Below are 22759 nucleotides of genomic sequence, written 5' to 3'. Positions count from 1 at the left end.
GCATGGGGAAAATGGTTTTGCTCACTGAGCTGGTGAGCAAATGGTGGCCCAGGGAGATTCAGCCACCAGCGTAAACTCAGGGATAGACCCAGACTTCCAACTCAAGGTATTTTTTTTCTAAGATCAAGAGGACACTTGGGGCTTCCCTGGTGGTGCAGTGGTTGAGGGTCCGCCTGCCGATGCAGGGGACACGGGTTTGTGCCCCGGTCCGGGAAGATCCCACATGCCGCGGAGCAGCTGGGCCCGTGAGCCATGGCCGCTGAGCCTGCGCGTCCGGAGCCTGTGCTCCGCAGCGGGAGAGGCCACAGCAGTGAGAGGCTTGTGTACCACAAAAAAGAAAAAAAGGACACTTGTACTTGCCATCAATGCCACCACCTTTTCACCTAACAGAGGTGACTTCTCCCCCAAGAGATGACCCAGAGACCATCCCTCTGGAGGGAATTCCTGCTCCTCGTGCCCCCTTTTCCTGCAGAGTGTAAGGACAGGGGGTCAGAAAAGCCCGGCAAGCTGCCACCGCTGCAGATAACATTTAGAAGGCAGCTGGAGCTCGCTCCGCAGGAACACAACCAGACACGTGGTGCTTCAGTTTTGTATTGATTGATTACACTTTTGTAGTGTCCAGACAGGTGTGGCAAGGGGGGATTAACCCAGGCCAGCCTGGGAGAGGAAGGACCTGGCCCTGGAAGAGCACATCTCATGGGAGCAGGTGCACAGGCAGGCCTGTGTATGTGTGTGTTTGGGGATGGATGGAGGGGAAGCTGAGGAGCTGGGCTTTAGGCCTGGAGAGGAAGTGCAAGCAAAGCCTTAGGTGGAAAGTTGGGTAACAGATGGCAGGGAAGGCGAGGACGGGGCTGAGTCTCTCTGAGAGTCACTACATGCCAGGGACACCAAGGAGACTACAGTTCATTGATTTCTCATAATAACCCGGGGCTGGATGCTATTGTGTCCATTTTGAGGATGAAGACGTGGAGTGGGGTGGGTCAGAAACACTGGGTGGCTTGTCCAAGCCCACACAGAGGGCAGGGATCTGCACGTGGGGGGCCGGCAGGGGGGACGGGCTGGAGGATAGGTGAGAACGCTCAGTGCCCCCCTGATTTCACTACCACCTGCACCCTGACGACCCCCAAACGGAACTCAGGCCCAGCTCTGCCCTCTCGCTGGCCTTCCTCACCCACCTTTCCCCACGTACTATATTCCTCTACCTCCAAGTCCTGCCGGCACTTCAGACCCATGTCATCAACTGCACCTTTGCCGTCTAAAGCTACTCTTTTTTCCAGGGACTGTTTCTCAGTTCATGACTCTACCAGGCACCTGTCATCCAAAACCGAGACGAGGAGTCAGCCAGAGTCTCCCCTCTGCCCCCGCCATACCACCTCGCTGCTCTCTCTCCATTCAGTAAGCAAGCCCCATCCATTTTACCTCTGAAATTCCTGTGGAATCCATCACTGCCACTCGGATGTGACTGCTGCCGTCATCACTCAAGTCTTCACTGGAATTACTCAGTAGTTTCTGCACTGGCCTCATTGCTCCTAGCTCCTCCCAGTTCATCCACCCAGTTTAGTGGATGCCAAGGGCACCTGTGGTCCTCGAGCTTGAACATGCATCACAGCCACCCGGAGGGCCTGTGAAAATGCACATTGCTGGGCCCCACTCCAGAGTGTCTGATTCAGTAGGTCTGGATGGGACCCCAGAATCTGGGTTTCTGACAAGTCCTAGGTGATCCTGATGCTGCTGGTTCAAGAACCCCACTTTGAGAGCCACTGTTCTAGAATCGATTTCCAAACCAAAGATCTAATCATACCACTGCCCCACTTAAAGAGACTCCAGCAACTCCCTACTAGTTTTAAAATATGGTCCAAACTCCCTGCAATGATCTTCACAGTCTGTCCCAGACTCTCTCTCCAGCATCACCTCAAGCAACTGACCTCTCTTCAACCTAGGATGCAGACACACCGCACTATTCGTGTTCCTTGCACGTGTCATATATTTCAAACTCCGTGTCTTTGCCCACACAGTTCCCTCTGCCTGCAACTCTTTCCAGCTTGAGGCTTGTCAAATTCCTACTTATCCATCAAGGTCCAACTTGACTGTTACTTCCCTTAGAGGCATCATAGTGTGTTAGAATGACAGTGGACTTTGATGTCAGGCTTGGCTTTGAATTCCAGTTCAGTCATGTGTTAGCTGTGTGACCCTGAGTTAGTCTCTCTGTTAAGATGGAGTTAACCTCAGCATCCTCGTTATAAACTGTGAATGATGACATTTATTTGTAAGAGAGGAAATGATGCATGAGAAATGCCTGGCAGGTAGTAGGTACTCAGTAAACAATAGCTATCATTATTGTTAACTCTGCTCTAAAGCCTTGCCTGGCTCTCTGGAGCTGAATTATTTCTTTTTTCCCGTGTTCCCATAAAATTTTGTGTATGATTCCATTTTGCTTATAGCACATGCTGTGGTCTCATCATTTTTATACACTGAGCCTCATTCCTAGTATAGTTGAAGCCATTGTACAAATTATAGAAATTGATCCTCCTAGCAGACTTAGTGGGCACACAACTTGGCAAACTAAAGGTATCTTTGAAGGAAGAAAATTTACAGGTGGATAGAGCCCCAAACCAGAGCACATGCTTGGTAAGCAGCGTGAGGCAGGTTTCAGGCCCCTCTCACCCCTTGTACTATATACAACCTGCACAACCATCCTTGGAGGCTCTATGCAGGTAGAATATGAGCCCGGTGGAAGTAAAAACTGGGTCCTATTCAACCTGAAGTCACCACCAATGTTGAATCAATGCATGTAGGGCCAAATAATATTGCCCGAGGACGGGAAGCACATAAGTAGTATTAGTAGGGCCTGGCCCCAGGTTCAGGAATAGGATCCTTACTCCTGGGGCAGGGGACAGTGCAAGAACCAGGGTTATGAACATCAGAGACTCAGGCTTTGGAGAATAACCAGCAGCTGAATTACTGGGTGCTTTGGGGAACAAGACAGAGGTTAAGTGTCCACGTGCTGAACTGGACCTCTTGAAATGACCCCTGACCTCAGACCACAGCCTGGTGCATGGCTGAGCCTGCAGGTGACACCTCACCTCTCCATGTGAGGTGGGCAATCAGGACCAGAGGATTCTTAGGAGATATTAAGATACCACTTTCCATAGCTTCCTTCCCTACCCTTGCCCCCAATCAATCCCCTACTGTCTGTCTCTTCTGTGTCACAGCAAGCCAATCTCTCAGAAGGCTTTCAGATGCCTTAATTAATTCATTTTCATTTCCCTAGCAGACCCTCACTCCCCTTAACAGCTGGTACTCTGCAGGGAAGGCGGAAATAATTCCCAAGAAGTGAACCTTTTGACAAATTCCCCAGGCTGCTTCTAGACACCCACGGCGTTTGGAGGAGTCTCCAGTCTGGAGCTGCTGGGGTAGCTCTGAACGCAACTGGACTCCAAAGCCCCCTGGGATTCCCATCCATATCAACTTCTTCAGCAGAAAAGAACCCTCACAGGGGTCTCAGGACAGCCAGGCAAAGGCTCTGCTCTCTTTTCCGGAATCTGTGGCTGACCTTCTCTGGGCCTCATGTGCTATGATCCTGGGGAGGGAACTGGCTTGACACTGCTTCTTGGGAGATGAGAATGTAAGCTATGCAGCCTCACAGGCGACGTACAATGTCATTCCTTGGTCCTGCCCTGCTTAGGGCTCCCCTAGCAACCTGCTCCCCTCTCTCATGCCCACGCTAGAGCACACGTTTCTTTTACGTGTCTGTTCTCTGCCTACCTCTATACCACCTCGTCTGTAAGCTTTCAGAGACAGAACCGAATCTCATCTGTCCTTTGACCCCAAACCTCTAGCACAGTAGCTGACTCACTGTGTTAAATTACTACCTGCTGATTGATTAATCAGTCGACGGCCCTGTTTTCTAAGCCTCAGGTTGACAGTTGGGTTGATAGAAACCTGTTAAGGAACGAACTCTCTAAGTGTATTCAAGGCACGCTTATCAGCTGGTGCCTTGCTCTGCATGATCCGAGGGAACTAGTTGTTAGCACCTTCCTGTGTCCCAGGCACTGTGTTAGGTGCACATGGATATCAGGATGAATAAGATACTGTGCTTGCCTGCAAGGAGCTGGTGCCCTCACTGCCACTAAGAACCCGTCCCAGAGGTCCCCGTTTGGAAGTAATTTCTGCCTCCTACTCTGCTCTTTAAATATGATGCAGTTTGTATTGGTAACCGAGCACTTACCCTGTACAACCCTGGGTTAAAATACTTTCCGCCGTCTGCCTGCCCTTCTTGCTGGACAGCTCCTAGAGGAAAGGGACCTGGTTGCAAATCCTAGCACTTCCAGGTGCTGGCCTCTCTGGGGCTGTGCATCTTAGTCTATAAAAAGGAAGTAGTTATAACACCCACTTCCTGGATAACAGGGTTGAGGATGTAAGTGTAATCCATGTGACCCTCTCACACTGGCCACCCAGAACCTCCTCTCTTTTTGCCATTCTCCTGCTCCAGCCTATCCCTTCCTCTCTATTCTCCTAGCAAGTAGACGCAGAGGACAGGAAGGCTGAACCAAAATCACTCTCCGTTCCAGCCACCAGTTCTCACGCACCCCTGGTGATGCAGTAAGACGAGCACAAGACAGGGGTCTGAATAGGGTATGAGTCTGGGCTCTGGCCGCTTGCTGTGAGTCTGAGCTTGGGTTAATTGCTGACTCTCTGAGCCTCCATTTCATCTGGAAAATGGAGTCATAATCCCCGCCATGCACAGATAAATGAAATAGCATGTGCAGAGCTCCTGCCTAGTGCCTGGCCCTTGGTCAGCAGCCATCACCGGCCCCCTCCCCCTCCTGGGGGCTCAGCTTTGAACAAGGAAGAGGTGCCTTCAGCAGGGGACACCCCCATTCTAATTCTCTACAAAGCCATGGGAATGGAGAGGAAAAAGAAAATCTGAAGGCCCATGGTGGAGCCCTTCACTGAAAGCTGGTGATAGACAGGTAGGGAGGTTCCCATTCATTGCAGGCTGGGGCTCCAGAGGCCCAGCCGCAGTCTTCTGGGGGCTGTGCACCTCAGCCCTGAACGCAGAGAGAGGGAAGCAGCCACAGAGGCAGACAGCAGAGCCCAGCTGCATGGGCGGCGGCAGATACAGTCATCTCAGAAGAAAGGCAGTGCGGCTGCAGTCTCAAAACCGCCTTTATTGGCTTTTTATCAGGTGGGTGAAGGGACTCAAGTGACAGAAAAGAACCTCTGAGAACTCAAAATGAGGCAGAGAGTTGTAAAGGGAAAGTCTGATGAGAGATGGACAGCAAAGGCAGTTGTGGTCCAAGAGGCAGCCCAGGGCTCTGGCCCTTTTATTCTCAAGGACAACAGCCTGTGGATAATGAACCAGACAAGATGGATTTCCTCCCTTCCCAGGTCTTGGGGGGTGGTATGCAGGGACCGCTGCTTGACACGCATCCCTCAAGAAGCCATTCCAGGAAGGACCTTGCTCAGAGTCAAACAGCCCTCCCTCTTCTCCCGAGAGGCAGGATGAGCTGAACCCATGCTTAAAAGTCTCCAGGAAAGGGGGGGCTCCCTCACGGAGTAGGTCCTAGAATTAAATGCTGAGACCCCACACCGTCGCAATTTTCTCCTGGGCATCCTCACCGCCATTGCCTTCCTTCGGGCCCCATCCCGTCCCCCTGCATCACTGGACCACCATCTGATGAGTATACCTGTATCTGGTGTTCCCACCTCCAACCCATCCCCCTCTCCCTGTCGGAATAACCTTCCGGAATCAATGCCAATTTCGCCCCTCCTCCCCTCCTGGAATAAAAACAACAGACCGCCTCACTCTTCAACAGCTCCCCATTAGCTCTCTGGACACAGTTTAAGTATCCAACCATTTAAATCCCGTCACGACTGGCCCCTGCCTACAGCACTCTTCTCCTCCACTCCCTGCGGCACCTGACGCCAGCCGCACAGAACCACTCACGCTGCCTGGCATGATCTCAGCCTTTGCTGCACCTAGAATATTCTTTTCTGCTGAGATGATGCTTCTCCACCCTCAGTACTCTGTTCAGTGGTCCTTTTCTGGGTGAGCCCTTCCCTGTTCATACCTGTACATACCTTGACGGTGCTTCCACCAGACCTACCCCTGCCACTCACTGCCCACGTGACTGTGAACAGGTTCCTTATCTGCTTTGCGACTCAGTTTCCTCACCTGCAACATTCAGTGACTGTGAGGACTAAATGAGTTAGTATAGTCAAGCCCTGAAAACAGTGCCTGGCCCACGGGAAACACTTAGTAATGTCAGCCATCGTCATTCTGATCATTATTAATATTATGAATAGAGCATGTATCACACTGTACGGGAGTTCTTGGTTTACCTCTTTGAGTAGATCCTGAATTCCTTACCAGCAACCCCTCACATCCACATGGTGCTTGTCAGAAAGGGAGCACTTTGATGAATGAAGGAAGGAATGAATGAGTGAATGAATGAATTGTTGAATTAAAATTGGAGCTCACCTCTTCTTATTTTTATCTTTTTATTTTTTATGTGGTATGCAGGGCTCTCACCGCTGTGGCGTCTCCCGTTGCGGAGCACAGGCTCCAGACGCGCAGGCTCAGTGGCCATGGCTCACGGGCTCAGCCGCTCCGCGGCATGTGGGATCTTCCCGGACCGGGGCACGAACCCGTGTCCCCTGCATCAGCAGGTGGACTCTCAACCACTGCGCCACCAGGGAAGCCCCGACCTCTTCCTATTTGAGTAAATGCATAGACCAGGCTTTAAGGAGGAGAAGAAAGCCGTCCCTGAGTCTGGCTGTCACAGGCGGAATGAGTCGAGCTTTCAGTTTTAGTCCCTGGATCTGTACCTTGATTTTAAAGAATAGAATTCTATGACCTATTTGCAGTTAAAATAGTCTCTGGCTTCAAGGTGAAAAAGAATCCCAGGGGACTAGTTGTATTTTTTTTTTAATTTTATTTTTTATTTTTCGTTCAGCAAAATGTCTCTGGACAACGCTCCCAGTGGATTAAGGCCACAGACAGCCCACCCTACCAAGTCTCTGGCAAACTCTCTCCACAATGCTTTCTCCCAGGGAACCAGGAGGGGAAATGGAATGAGGTATTTCAGCTTCATTTACACTTAATTCATCAAAATGTCATGGGTCAGAGCTATTCAATGTCCAAAGCTTATGAGCCTTGAATCTAAGCCTTCTAAAGCCCTTTTCTCTTTGAACCTAAACGGGCCGTTCTGCCAGCATGGCGTTGGATGCCAACAGGGTACTTGGTTCTGAGCTTTGAAGCTTGAGGGGGGTCTCTCTCTTCCTGAATGTGCTTTGCTCTCTCCCAAGCTGGACCCCAAGGATGTGAAATGCAGTCTCTCGCCTTCCAGGATACCAGTGCTCAGGGCTGAACTGACAAGGATGCCTCACACACACTGGGGGAGAGGAGAAGGGGTCAGAGAGCTCATCCGTCCAGCTCTTCCGCTTTAAAGATAAAGTGCAATCCCTTTATGGGCCAGAATCAGACATGGGTACCAAATTCTGGGCATCCTCCAAATGTTCTGCCTAGAAGGACCTCTCAGGAGGGGACGCCATTTGTGACTGGAGGCAGACGAGGCTGTAATTCCAGCAGGAGAGGCCATATGCTGTGGATGAGGACTCAGGTGCCCATTCGCTGGCTGTGGGACCTTGGGTGAATCATTTGTATTTCTAAGCCTCAGGTTGCTCACCCATAGGACGGGGATAAGGATATTCACTTCGCAGAACCATTGTGGGGGATAAAGAGCCAATGCTGTGAAAGCAGTTTCAAACATGAAATCAGTGCACAGGGGCTTCCATGGGGGCGTAGTGGTTGAGAGTCCGCCTGCCGATGCAGGGGACACGGGTTCGTGCCCCGGTCCGGGAAGATCCCACATGCCGCGGAGCGGCTGAGCCCGTGAGCCATGGCCACTGAGCCTACGCGTCCGGAGCCTGTGCTCCGCAACGGGAGAGGCCACAACAGTGAGAGGCCCGTGTGCCGCAAAAAAAAAAAAAAAAAAAAAAAGAAATCAGTGCACAAATGTGGGGGGCGACTAGGACGACACCCAGGACAGACACACACCTGACTGCAGTGCTTCCCAGTTATCCACTGCGGGGAGAAGTGCTCGTGTCTTGGCAAGGACTCCAGACCCCTTCATGAATGCGCCGTTCCCCCACCCTCTCTGTCCTGCCCACTTTGACTGTCATTCCCCGCCCCCCGCCCCCCCGCCACGATGCTCCAGCCACATGACCGTTCCTGTCTCTCCTCAGTCCCTAAGAGATGCATTCTCAACTCCCAGCAGCCACTTCCATAAGCGATTTCATTTTAAACAAGGGCCAACCTCCCAGGTCCACAGCTCCTTCTAGCTACAACCTTTTATCTTGCTTTCCCATAAGAGCGAAGCTTCTTTGAAGAGTCTTACACAATGATTCAACCATTGCAGTCTGATTTCAATCCAGCCACCCACTGAAACCGCTCTTGTCCGTGGCTTCTGCACTGCTAAATCTGATGAAGGCTCTTCTGTACTTCCTTTCAAGAGGTGGGGGACTTCTTTATCCACTCTCCCTCAGCAGCCTTCACAGGCTCTCCTCCCTCACCTCCCTCTTGAACGTATGATTTTCTCCCTGGGGATTCCTTCTCTCCTCACAGCTTCAGTAACCACCTACATCCACTCCAGCACCTAGAACTTTGATCCGCTGAGCCCACTCTAGCCAACTTTTGCTGAATATCCCTACCTGCGTGTCCAAAAGGCTTTTCGAAGTTACCATTTTCAAAGCTGCAATCATCCCCCTCTTTCCTCCCAGACCTATTGTTCTCCTGAACTTTCCACCTCCATGACTGGCACCACCACCCACCCAGACGTCCACGTCAGAAACCTGGGTGTCATCCTACTCTTGTCCCTCTCCGCTTGGCCACATCCATTTGGTCCCCGAGTCCTGATGATTTATCTGTTAAATAGTTTCAACAGGTTACAAAAGAGCATAGGCACTATGATCCCATTTAAGAAAAAACGGGTGTAAAGTATATACTCATTAAGAAATCAGAAGAGACCATATTGAAATGTTAACCATGGGTATTACTAGATGGTGGAATTACAAGTAATTTTTTGTCTTTTAAAACATATATATTTTGTAAAGACTGCATACCTCTATGTAAAAGAAAAACTGTTACCTTTAAAGATAGCCTCGGAATATGTACCTTCTTCTAACTCCTAAGTTACTTTTGGTTGTCATCAACTGTTGCAGCAACATGAGCCTTCTACCCGGTTCCCCTAGCTCCAGGCTTGTCCCTCCCCTCCACGTTCCATGCTGTAGAAGGTCATATAGGACCGTCATCAGTGAGCACGGCCCACTTCCTAGCCTCGCTTCCCACCATGCTCTGTTCCAGGTATAGTGACCTGAAACGGAAACTACCATGCACCTTCCTGTCTCCATGCCTTGGACCCTGGTTCCTTCCCTCCTGGCATGTTCTTCTCTCTCCATGTCCCTCCTCTCCCTGGCCAACGTGTCCTGGTCCTTAAAGATTCAAGTCAAGCATCACCTCCTTCAGGCGTCTTCCCTACACATCACAAGCAGTCAGGAGGCCCTCCTCCAGTCCTCTCACCATCCCCTATACCTCCCCATCCTAGCCTTTCTCGCTCTCCTTTTACCCAACTGGTCCCCCATCACATAGTGACCTAGGGACTACCTCATTCAACTTTGTATCTGAATACCTTGAACAATTTCAATTAAAAGCTCACTTTAAATAAATTTATTGGGGTGATACAGGAGGATGCTGAGGCTGTCCTGAGGGCATTTTCTTCCTCAAGCTGCTCTAGCCCGTCTCCCCCTCTCTGCCAAGTATACCTCCACCAAGACACACCATCACTTCTGTGCAGGCCTGCTGTGGGCTCAGCTGTGAAGGATGTGACTGGAGCAAAATAAATGCAAACCCAAGAGGCTCCCAAACAGACACGGTTCTCATCTCCCCTGCCCAGACACAGCCCTGGGGGTGAGAGGCCAGACACCTGGCCCATCTTATGTGAATCCACTTGTTTTCACTCCAACCACACTCCTACTTCTAATGGGATTTACACCAAAAGACATGCTCTGATGATTTCTAAACATAAGCAGAAAATATGCTTGAATGCTCTTCTGCAACCAACACGCCACATGTCCAAACCGCAACGGTCTTGGATAAGCAGGTGACAATGGAGGGCATAGCGGGATATATGTGTACATAGAGCTGATTCACTTTGTTATACAGCAGAAACTAACACACCACTGTAAAGCCATTATACTCCAATAAAGATGTTAAAAAAAAAAAAAAGCAGGTGACAATGGATGTGGAAGACTGAGGCTCTAGAACGCCCAGTGGAGACGACCCAGGCCTCTATTCTTTACTACACGTCACTCCCACATCCAGGAAGCTACTGCATTCCTCAGACTCTCTAAAAAACCAGATTCCTGTATGTCAAACTTTCTATGTGTGTGCGCATACTCACGTGTATGTTATTTTAAATCCTTACAAAACTTCTTTCTAAATAAACACTGAAGCCTTGGGGGATGGAGTGGAAAGGATAAAGTAAGTTGCCTAAGAAACACCCGGCTAGTGAGGGGGTGAACTGATGTGAGGTCTAACTTCAAGATTCACCCTCTCAGACCACGAGCACTGAAGTCAGACAAGGGCTTAAATGCTGGCTCTAAACTCACCAGCTCTGCGATCTTTGGCAGGTTACTTAAGCTCTCTGAGCCTGTATTTCCTCATCTGTATAAGTGACAGATTTAGGTGCAGTGACCTCTGAGGTCTCTTCCACTTGGGACATCAAGTAGCCCCAAGGCTCTACTGTTACAACCTCTGACTTGTTCCTGTGCAGCTTGGGGAAGTGGTCATACAGGAAGGATGCAGGCTTTAGGACTATTGTGATCCTAGGGGAACACTGGGGCAGACACATCAAAGCGTTGAACCCCGGGGCAGAGCGGGGCTGGGGTCACGCACTCCTGCCCAGAATCAGCCCCCACTCCGTGGCATTCAGGTGACCTTCTAGCAGAAATGCTCTTCTCACTCTTCACACATCAGCTCAAACATCATTTCCCAAGGGAAGCCTTCCCTCCCCTGTCCCCTTGCCTCTCAAGGCTGGACCCCTCCCCCCCAGGTACCCTCTCATAGCTCCTTCTACTTCCCCTTTCTTTGTACTTAACACAGTGTGTTAATAATATCCTACTGTGATCATTCATTAATATCTGTCTCTCACTAGTAAGATCATGAGGGTAGTGAGTACGTTTATGTTGTCCCCCATTGTATCTCCATTGTCTAGGAAAGAGGAAAGTGTTCGATGGATCTGTATTGAACGAATGGGTTAATTAGTTAATTAATTAATACTGCGCAGTCAAACCTTGATGAGACCAAAGCAGCAGTGTTTTGACTTGAAAGCCGACCTGGAGTGAATTTTAAGATCCTGTCTGATTGCCCAAGTCGTTCAGTACGAAGCTGCACGTCCTTGAGTCTTGGATTCCTCTCCTCTTCCTGCCAGTCCGTGTCACAGCTCATTTGGGGGTTGATAAGGGGATGGCTGTGTACTGACTCTGACATCCCTGAAGTCACCCCACCAATCACCAGGAAGGCCAAGGGGGCTGAAGAAACAGGCTCAAGGTGACAGAGTACGTCGGTAAGAAGGGAAGGAAAAGGCCTAGCATTTCAGCTTTCTGGGGTTTAACCACTGGACTGCATCTCTACCAGGGGATCCAAACAAGAGGACTGCCTCAGGAGGGGCTCTGGGACTTCGAGAAAAGCAGCACATCCTTTTCTGCGGAAGGAAGCGTGGGCATCGTCAGCTAGGGGCTTGAGTCTCAAAGACAGCAGACAGCTCCCTGAAGAAGTCTTCACCCTCCCACTCTGCCCCTGTGAGAGGCTCCCAGGGCTTCCTGAGCCTTCTGCAACCTTCTGTTGATTGTTTGCAAGCCTCTCCCTGACAGCAAAGCCTCCCTCTGGACTCTAGGAACTGGACAGTTCACCGTCTCCCTGAACAAGTCTTGCCACTGACCCCGCTGGGTCACTGCAAATGCTGTCACGCAAACCCCTCACCACCGTCCCACCTCAGCTCTTAATTACCTTCTCCATGCTTTTGTCTGTACAGAACTTTTCATCATGCATTGCCAAGGATTACTTATTTAATACCCTAACACTTTTATCCTTGAAGACTAGGATTTAAAAAATGTATATTTTACCCCAAGTTTGGTACCTATAAAGGGTTAAGATCATACTAATTCAATGGATAAAGAGGAGGGAGAAAAGAAGGAAGGAAAGAAAAAAGCAAGCAAGAGTGAAAGGGAGGGAAGATAAAAAGGAAGGAGAGAAGGAAGGGCCTAGACTTATGCAGACCTTTCCTGGTGACATCCCAGTCCAGCTGAGGTCGTGTTCTGAGGTGGGAAGAATGTGGGTTCTGGAGTTAGACCAATCTGGGTTCAAATCCCAGCCCCGTCTCACCCTAACTGTGTGGCTGCAGACAAGTCCTTTTAGCTCTCTGAGTTCAGGGGGCGCATTTGTAAAATGAGGATAGCAACTAACTAAAAGGTACATTCCCAGAGGATTAGAGATAATGTATGTAAAGCACCCTGCACTTTGGCACTGGCTGGGAGGCTGCAGGGACTCCTTCTGCACTTGGGAGGCATGGAGAGGTATGGACTGGTTCAAGAACCAACCCATAAGAACCTAGGTCTGTGCTGTCCACATTGGATACCCATCACCTTTCCTGAGCAGAAAAAACTCAGTTATGGGAATATGGACAGTGAATTAGTAACAACCAACTTAATTTTTACAGATGGTAACAGTATATACCAAGAAAACAAGAGCTCTGCCCCTGGAAGAACTTTCTACAGCCTTGCTCTAACCTAACGACGACTGACTCCCTAAGACGCTCACCTGAGTTTTAATTGAGTCTCCACATGCACCCTGAAAATCCACAGTCTGCCCAAGTGCACCTTGGCCCTGGGTCCGTAAAAGCACATTAAGGAGAGCAGGGCATAGAAGTAACGAAACAGCCATAACTGTGACCAACTCCTCTGACAGGGGATCCCTTTTCCCCTGTTATTTAACCATGTCTCCTTGACGGTGCTTCTCAAGTGTCAAAGTCAACGGATGTGGGTGTGTTCGACTCTCCCAGGGCCTGTCCAAGCTCTGCCCAAGGTGCTGATGACCAAAAAAATAATCAGAACAAACAAAATGCACCTGGATTATCCGAGAATGGAACCCCAATTCTCTAAGCCATGTTCAGCGATCAAGGCCTCCGTTACCTGTTACAGGTGCTGGATTGAGACCGGGAGAGCCACAGGGCAGGGATCAAGGTGGTCTTATTTGCCAACGTATATTACCAGGGCCTGGCTCGTTGCCAGCTCAGGAAAGATTTGTGCAATGAATGGACAAATAAATGAAAACTGCATGACTGATGGACGAATAAATGGAGGATTCATGAGCTTACGGCACAACCTCCTGTCCTTCCAGCTGCCCCCCCAGCCCACCCCCAAATCCAAATCACCTGTTCTTTCCTTACCCGAGCGATCAGCTCCCCGACCATTCCCGTCCAGGTGCCATTGGCCTCGGGCACGCCGTACACGCCGTCCCCGACCAGGCGGATCTTGTAGTTGAACCGGAGGATCTCCGCCAGCTCCTTGAGCATGTCCACGCAGAAGCCCTCGTAGCGGTCATTGCCTTCCATCTCCTGGTGGTTTCCCTTCAGCATTAAATACGGGTTTTCCTGCAGCAAAACTGGGCAGCTGTCATTCTCATCTTAGCCCTGGTGTCTCAGCCACACATGACGAGGGGGTCGGGGACACAGGAGGTTGGGAAGAAGATAGGGTGGAAGGAGGGAAGTGGCTTGGGTAATGGGGTACTTCGGAGGTGGCAGTGAGCTCTCCTCCCTGACTTCAAGGCACTTCTCTTACCTGGAACACATAAGAGTCCCACTGCACAGAGGGTCCAGTGGAAGCCCCTCCACCTTGTTTGAGGTCATCATCTGACCCCACCCTGCATTTCATTCCTTCCTTTTTTGTCCCCTTCCTTTGTTTATTCCACATAGATGGATCACGGCAGATTCTGAGATACAAGGATGCTGACAACAGAGCAAGCGAGACTCTTACATGCACAGAACAACCGCAAACCCGAGGCAGGAGGCGTCCAGCTGTGAGCATTGGGAGGAGGGTCTCTCTGGTGAAACATCCAGGGAAGGTTCTATGGAGAAGGTGGGATGCAAGCTGGGCTCCGGAGGAAGACAGAACACTGAGAGACGGAAGTGGTGTGAATGGAGGGCTGTTCATGGGCAGGGGAAAGGCAGGATCAAGGGCCAAATCCCGAGTGAGAAGGAGCGTGGCCCATTCGGTGGATGATGGGGCTGCCCTTGAGTGGGAGCCTGGGCTGTGTGGAGGGGAGGGGTGGTGGATAAATTTAGAAGGATGAATTAGGGTCAGCGTGGGCCTTGGGTGTCAGGACGAGGTGACTGTGCATCATACATATATAACAGGGAAGCGCTAAGGGTTTTAAAGACTTAAGGATGTGAGTAAAGAATATTATATAGCAAGAGAGAGGTCTGGGAGTGAGGACGGACCCTCTCCTGATACGGGATGCTGAGTCCTGAGCCGTGCTTGGGGTCAGATTGGATTGCAAAGCTGAAGAATCACAGAGAGGGTCAGGCTTGATGCCAGGTTGGGTGTGAGGCACAGAGGGTAAGGTCCTCAGACCCTTGGAGCCTGAGCAGATGACCAAGGATGATGTCATCATGGCCATGGATGGTTTGAAAAGGAAGAGGTTTTGGAACATGTTGAATCTGAGGTGCTGGTTGTTGAATCTGAGATCCAGGAGGGAACATCCGACTGAATGTTGGAATATTGGGTGAGGGCAGGATCGGGGGCAGAGATGTGGGGCAGCCTCCGGATCGAGCCGGTGGCTGAAGCTGCAGCATATGAGAGACCATCGGGGGGAAGGACAGCAGAAGGATAAGACCTGATCTTAGGGAGGGGGAAAAGGAAGAGCAGCCGTAGAGGAGGCCAAAGCAGAAGCAGCCAGAAGAGCTAACAGTCAGGAAGATGTGGTCATGAAGGTCAAGGAGGAAAGGGTTTCAAGCAGGAGAAGGCAGACATTCCCACAAAGAGAAAGCAGGGCTGTGAAAGGGCATCTGGGTCACGTGTCCCTGGAGACCTTCAAAGGCAGGTTGGGGTGGGGAGGGGGCAGGGGATGGCAGAACCCCGCAAGGACGGGTGTGTAAGAGAGGTGCACGGGTGAGGGCCGACCAGGATGTTGAGAAGTTCAGAGACAAAAGCTGGCAGAGCTTCTCCACCCAACTGCTACCGGTCACGTCTCTCTCCAAACCTCAGTTCCTCCTCTGCCTGCAACAGGCTTGGAGGATGCCCAGTATCCACCAATCCCTTGATGGATGATCCCCTAAATAGGAGGGTGTAGGTAAGGTGGTAGCGATGGTGTCTTAGGATGGGAGGGACCAGAGTACAGGTGTAGGTACAAAGGGAGGAATCCTTAGAAAAGGAGAGATGAGAAAAGGAAGAAAGAGAAGGCTAGTCAGTGCAGCAAAGTCCCGGGAGAGCCAGGTCTAGGTCAACATGGGAAGTGGGCCTGGGGGTAAGGTGAAGAGCATGGATGTGGGTACAGAGATGGAGGGAGGAGGCCCAAGGTACGGAACCGTGCCAGCCCCCAGAGCTGGGGGCAGGTAGGAGGGAAGGCTTGGCGCCTGGAAAGGTTTCCTCGGGGAACACGATGTGGGGTGAGCAGAGAGGGGTACAGGGTTGCCCAGGCCCAGCTGAGTCAGGAGGCTGAATGCAGCTGGGCAGCTGGGCGCAGGGCTTGCAAGGACAGTTGGACTCGGGGACGGGCAGGAGGGGATATGGCTGAGCATCATGGTGGGGTCAATTCTAGAAGCCAACAGAGGGAAGTGCTGAACTGCTGGTTTGCTGAGCTCAAGCTGGAAGGGGCTTCTGGGCTGGGGAAGATGGGGAACCAGACGGGCCAGAGGCCGCAAAGGGAGGAAGCGGGAGAGCGGTCTTGTGGGTGTGATGAAGCGGAAGAGGGGAAGGTCGGAGGGTCCGTGCCAGGGAGAGGGAGCTCCAAGTTGAAGGTGATGTGCCTCTGGTTCATGGTCAAGTGCGCTGTCGTGTCCGTGAAATGGGGCCACGCTCCCTGACTTCCACACACACTGTCCTCAGCTCACGGGCCTCTCTTTGTCCTGCTTTGGCTTAACCTAACTCATCTCTGTCCCTGGGGTCCCATCCCGCCTCTGACCCCAACCCACTTCTCAGAACCCCTTCCGCACTCGCAGCCAGGCCTCCACACAGTCCTTATTCGTCCTCCTACACGTGCCGGCTCGCAGGTAGAACGTACGTGGAGGCTGGGACAGACTCCTCCTTGTCTCTGGGGCCCCCACCCGGCCCCAGCATCCAGCACTTGTGGATTGCGTGGGTGAAAAGTGCTGAAATGGCCTCAGCGACAGGGCTTGGCTGGGCATTTCCACGCCTGGGTTGGAAGGCAACCTCCCAGGGTATCTTTAACGATCCCAAGGAGTGTCACAAAGCTCTTCTCCCCGAGAACTCTCTGCACTTAAGTTAATTTAAAATTCACTGACATATTTAGAGTAAATAAACAGGAGGCCAGTGTTGGAGGGAGGAACCGTGTGGGAGGGGGCGGTACTCACTGGCACTTTGGAGGGTCTGGGGGCCGCATGCTGGCCTGGAGCCCTGTCCTGGCAGGCAGTGATGTGGGCAGAGTGCTTAACCTGGGGTCTGATGCAGGGGTGTGTTCTAGGGGTGGGAGCTGCGGCTAATTCTGTGTATTTGCCGGCGTTAACCAATAAATCGCTCACAAGTCCCAACTGCACCCTGACAGGAGCAGGATGCAACAGGCCTGTGTGCTGAGTTTTAAGGGATAAATCATTCAGATAACCATTTGCCAAGGAGATCCCCCAAATGGCCCCCAGGGACTAAATTAAGGTAATCCTTCCTGGTAAGAGTTACTGACTTCTACACACATGCACGAGAGAAGGTTCTCATTGGAATCATACTGGCCATGTTTTTAAATGTCGCCTGACACAAAAGTGTCCTTCCCCACCCTCATGAGCACACGTGTGCATATGTGAACAACCGTGTGCGTGCATGTACTCACACACAGGCACACACAAGCAGGGTCAGACTGACTTTCCCAGTCTAGAAGCATGACCCTGCGGTCTCAGTGTCCCCGTGGGCCTGTGCCAGAGCTCTGAGCCCCGTCCAATTCCAGTCCTGGAAAGGCAGGAAGTACAACCCGGCAATGTCCCCATTTCTCTCTCAAACTCTTAACTGGCTTTTAAGGGACATCTCTGACCCTGTAGGAAGGAATTCCTTCATTCAAATTCTAATCATCAGGAACTTCCCTGGTGGTGCAGTGGTTAAGAATCCGCCTGCCAATGCAGGGCACACGGGTTTGAGCCCTGGTTCGGGAAGATCCCACATGCCGGGGAGCAACTAAGCCCGTGCGCCACAACTACTGAGCCTGTGCTCTAGAGCCCGCGAGCCACAACTACTGAGCCCGTGTGCCACAACTACTGAACCCACGTGCCACAACTACAGAGCCCGCGTGCCACAACTACTGAAGCCTGCATGCCTAGAGCCCGTGCTCCGCAACAAGAGAAGCCACTGCAATGAGAAGCCTGCGCACCATAACGAAGAGTAGCCCCCACTCACCGCAACTAGAGAAAGCCCGCACACAACAACGAAGACCCAACACAGCCAAAAAAAAAAAAAAAAAAAAAAGAAAAAGAAAAAGAAAAGAAACTTGTAATTATCAGGCTCCTACTTTGTGTCAGGCCCCCCAGTCTTTCAGGAGCCCTCATTCTGGAAGGGGAGGTAGAGATGTAACGCCACCTCTAATAGGAGAAAGGTGTGTACAAAATGCGAGAGGCAGGGAGCAGGCAGGAGGCAGGTGAGGGAAGACCTCACGGAAGAGGGGACATCAGAGCCAAGCTGTGAAGGCTGTACAAGTATTTCCAGGTGGAAACAGGAATTCACAGAGAGGGTATTCCAGGCAGAGGGAACAGCATGTACAGAGGCAGGGAACAGCATGACGCAGTGAGGAAGTGTCAGGCAGTCCAGTGCTGCCAGACCCCACGTGGCATGGAGAGGAAGCAGGTACAGCAGGCTGGGCTCGAGGACGAGGGGTTTATATTCCAAGCTCGTGGCCGGTCGCTCCTGGGCAGCACTGAAGTGAGGGAATGACAGGATGGCTCTGATTTTAGAATGACGGCGCAGCCAGAAGGGCGGGGCTCGGGAGAGACAGACTGAACAAGTGAGAAGGGGGCCTTTGAGGAGGCCACACGCAGCTCCAGTGAAGAGGTGGCTACACCTATGTTAAGGCATGTGCTTGAGGATGGACAGCAGGTGACAGACTCAGGAAGTCCTTCAGAGGCGGAGCAGGTCATGGCAATTGTGCACGTGTTGCCCCCACTCGGCCAGGACTGCCGGTCAGCGTCGCTGCAGCTCAGCCAGGCGCTCCCAGGTCTCAGGGGCTTGGTGACACCCCCCCACCCCCAAATCCTGCTGATATTTCCACATTGGTTCAGATGAGCTCAGGTTGGGCTGAGATGGGGAGGGGCTAAAACCCTGCGAGCTGGAACTGCCTTCTCCATCCCTTGCTTTGTTCCCTCTGCCTGGAATGTTCCTTCCCAGACGGCCACGTGGTTGTCACCTCACCTCATCAGGTCTCTACTCGGATCTGCCCTTCTCAGTGAAGCCAGCAGCCCCTCTCCCCTTCCTCAGCTCTGTCTACACCTGAGCACCTAGAACAGCACCCAGCACACAGGAGTGCCCCCCACAAATTCACTCAATGAATGAATGAAAATATTTGGTGACCCCCTGTCTCGTACCAAATGAAGGGAAAACTCACAAGCTTGACATTCAGGTCCCTAAGCATTACGGACCCAGCCCACTTCTTCAGCCTCAGGCCTTGCCCCCTCTACCAATGCCCATTTCCTAGAAACCTGCACTTTTTAGCATTTCCTGAGTGCCTGACAACACTCTCCTTAGTTCACTTCTCCCTCCTCATCAGCCCTGTCTTTGGGGGCCCATCCTCAATGTCCCTCTCCTCGGAAGGCTTTGCTGACCTCCCCGATGGCATGGGACCTCTCTCTCGTTCACCCCCCATGGCGCTAGGCATGTGCCTCTTTCCTGGCTTTTATCCTGCTCTGCTCACGGGGGATCAGTTATTTCAGTGCAGGGCTCCTGAGCCCCAGGAGTTCATGAATGTAGTGATGGAGGTCCCTGAGCTCTTTTAATTATCTTGAAGGCCTGAAAGAAAGGGACACGTTTCCAAACCTTGCACAGTTAGCAACAGCACAATAGGCTGAACAGGCTAATAGTCGAGTCTGTTTGGGGCTGGGATTCCATCAGTGCGGCCACACTGATTACCTCCTGTGGATAAGATGCTGGGCCCGGCAGGGAAGTAGGTTTTTGATTGGTTAAAAGGAGGTGGGGGAAGGGGGCAAACTAGTAATTACTTAATACATGCAGTTGGTTAACGGACAAATCTTTTAAAACCTGAAGTCTTCAGGGATGGGGGGAGGGGAGAAGAAGATGACTTGGGCCGTGAACGCACTTGATTCGTGCCATCTAATAAATTACAGCCTGTTTGAGGACAGAGACTGAGTCTTACTCAGCTTCGTGTCTCTAAGAATGAGCACAGTGCCTGGCCCACGCGGGAAGGGCTTGGTAATTGTCGAAGAGAACTGAATCAAATAAAAAAGGCAGATGGTCCCTTGCTCTATAGATTGAGAACTTTCTTTTGATCATCTGGAAATGAAGAAATAGGCCATGAAAACCCACTGAGATTCAGGTGTCCACTGCCAGGGATGCAACTTGTTCAAGCAGGCACCAAGCAAAGCAGGCTGTCTTGAGAGTCGGAGCCACCCTGGGGGACTTCTCCCGCGTGTCCTAGGCGCCCTGCCCTTGGCTGTGCACAGCTGCCCTGGCTGTCAGGGTGCCCCTGGAAGAGGCATCCACCAACTGTGCTGTCTTGCCACCCCATCCTGCTTCCCCAGCTGCTTTGGAACTCATCAGATATCATTTCCATATGAAACAGCAACTTGAGTTTAATTACACTGTCATAAATTGGCCTCCGTGCTGTGATTAGAGCTCCCATCTTCTGTTCACGGGGAGGCTCGGAACGCCTGGAGATGGAGGAGGCACCCCGGAGAGCGGCAGCTGGGAGGCCCAGGGGGCACCCGCTTACCAGGATGGTGGTGACGACCAGGGTGGTGTTGAAGAGACTGTCGGAGACGTTGGAGGCGTAGAGGCGGCTGTCCATGCTGAGGCCGTCTGCCACGTGCCACTGGCCAATCTGAGGAGACCAAGGAGACAGGCTGGGAAGGGGTGGGGGGAGGAGGAGGCTGGGGAGCTGGGGTGTTGAGGTCCTGCGGGCCTCCAGGGCTGGGGGAGCTGAGAGGTCGGTCCCCTGCCTCTGGCGGGGGTACATGTACGTCACAGAAGGAGGGAGGGATGCAGAGTGCAGAGCAGAGGGGTGGGACCAGGGCGGAGCTACCAGGGTTTGTGGGGGTCAGGGGTGGGTGCGGAGACTGCGAGGGGAGGGGAAGACTTAAGAGAGAGGTGGAAGAGGAAAATGGAAAAAGAAATCAGGAATGCAATGCAGTTCAGGGATGCTCTCTCACCCAGAAGGGAAGGGGGCCCGTGGAGTTGTGTCATCTGGAGGCAGGACAGAGCCTTCCCTTTCGCTACAGTCTGCCTTCAATAAGCCTCATTATCTAAATAAGAACCAGAACGGCTTCTGGAGAGAACTGGCCTTTCCTAGGCTCTTCAATAAATGTTTGCTGAATGGTTCAGTGGACGGATGAACCAGAAGAGGGAAGGAAGACCAGGCTCTAGTCCTGGTGGATTCACTTTGCTGGCTGCAAGAACCTAGGCAAGTTACTTCGATCTTTCCGAGTCTCAGTTTCCCCAGCTATAAATGGGGGCAGTAACGTCTGCTCCGCCTTCGCAGAACCAGCTGAGATCATGCATGTGCCAGTTCGAGGTTACATTGTTCAGCCAGACCCAGGAGCATGGCTCTCCACTGAGTAAACCCAGAAATGACTGAACCTCTCTGAAGGTATTTTCTCATCTGTAAAATGGGAATAATAGAAACATTATGTGGTCATTGTGAGAATGTATTTAAGCTGAAACTCAATAAATGCTAGTTTCCTTCCTTTTCCCCATTGTCTTGACTCCTAGGGGGGAAAATATCCACAACTTACTCAGTTCCCCCATTTTAGAAAGTCACCTAAATCAAAATTCAGCATTATTGGGTTTTTAGAGAGTTTGTTTGTTTTCCCAGTGGAACCCTTTCTATAACTACACATGCGTGTGTGTGCTACCAATACATTTCTACTAACTGGAGCCCCTGGCAACTCATTTCTGTTGCTGGGTGCTGGAGGTGGGCCACCAGGAGAGATGGCTGATAGCTGGCTAGATAACCAACGAAATGCACACATCCGCCTCTGCCAGGCATCTCCAGGCACCAGCGGCAGCTTCCCTGGGAAACCCTCACAAGTTCCATGGATGCCACATGGCTCTACCCACCAGAGCTGGGCTCTGGGCTCCTCTTGTGGAAGCTCCAACCACAATAAAGACACATCTCACTCTTGGTCCCCACACCCCTCCCCCGGGGCCAGAGCGTTGGGGGTCACAGGGGGCAGTAACCATCTCCCTGGCGTCATGGTCTGGACCTTGAAGAGGGGAGGGCCAGGCTGGATGCCTCCAGGTCCAGGCAGGAGCCCGATGGTCTCCCCAGGTGAGTCTTTCACCTGCCAAAGGAGAGATGACCAAAAACCCCTCTCCAAGCCTCAGCAAGGACGCCACCGGAGGGGGCTGGGCAGCTTTCTCCACCTCTGCGTGGGCAGAAAACCGCGGCACGTGCCCCTGTTCATTTTAGTTTACAGGTCGTGTCCTCTGCACATCCACACCGGAAGCCCCGTCTAGATAAAGAAACTGACGCCAAGATAAGAGCCCACCCAACTTGCCCGAGGTCACCTCCCCATCAGCTGAGACACCTGAGCTTTAACCCCTGGGCTCTTAACCCTGGATGAGTCTCCCCAAGGAAGCCTTCGTGGCTCTCCTGCCTGGCTCTTCCAGTGTCCTACTGCACGTTCTGTTTACTTGTCCACCTCCCCGGCTAGCCTGTGAGGGGCTGGCTTGCTCATGCTCACGGCCCGGCACCCTGCTCAGGGACCGGTACTTGGAGGCGGGGGAAACCATCACTTGGGTTGAGTGCTGCTGTCGGTAGCAAGAGGTAGGCAAGCGTCCTCTGGTCTCTGGAGGGCCCACAGGAGGGACCAGCCAGGTCAGGGTATGGCCTGAGCTTCCCCTCCTCCTCTCTCTCTGCAGGGGAGAGAGATGGGGAGGATGAGGGATGAGCAGCTAGCTTTTCAAGTGAAGGAGAACAGTAGTTACTGGACCCCTCTTGTGCTGGATGTGTTCTATCATCTCTTTGAATTCTCCCACCAGCCTGTGGAGTAGTGACGATGTCTTTATGTACGAGGAAACTGGGGCTCAGAGGTTTAACGGCTTGCCTAAGGTCACCTGGCTAGCAGGTGATGCACGGGCTTGAACACAGAGCTGTCGGACTCCTAAATCCAAGACTTCCGTGTCCGCTGCTGTCTCTTGGGCGGGGATGCCAAGGGCTCCTCCACATAAGCAGGCCTGGCCAACCAGAGAAAGGCTCAAAGGAGTCTCGGCCACACAGCAAGAACCATGGACACGGCTTTTTCCCTCCTGGGTTTTTACA

At 52.0% G+C, this 22759-nt stretch overlaps 1 protein-coding gene across 1 annotated transcript in view; it reads right to left on the bottom strand.

Annotated features, from left to right (window-relative positions):
• GRIK4 (glutamate ionotropic receptor kainate type subunit 4) overlaps positions 1–22759 on the bottom strand; it is a gene marked incomplete at its 5' end in the record, with an annotated part of 311497 nt that overhangs the window by 60671 nt on the left and 228067 nt on the right. The window contains 2 exons of the mRNA XM_082626891.1: positions 13509–13712; positions 20213–20320. Coding sequence (XP_082483017.1) covers positions 13509–13712; positions 20213–20320 — 312 coding nt within the window. The remainder of the gene's footprint in view (positions 1–13508; positions 13713–20212; positions 20321–22759) is intronic.

This window comes from Mesoplodon mirus (assembly GCF_964341445.2).
Source record: "Mesoplodon mirus genome assembly, chromosome: 7".
Taxonomy (NCBI): Eukaryota; Metazoa; Chordata; class Mammalia; order Artiodactyla; family Ziphiidae; genus Mesoplodon; species Mesoplodon mirus.
Note: the sequence above shows the minus strand (reverse complement) of the source record. Positions and strands in the feature narration are given on the sequence as shown.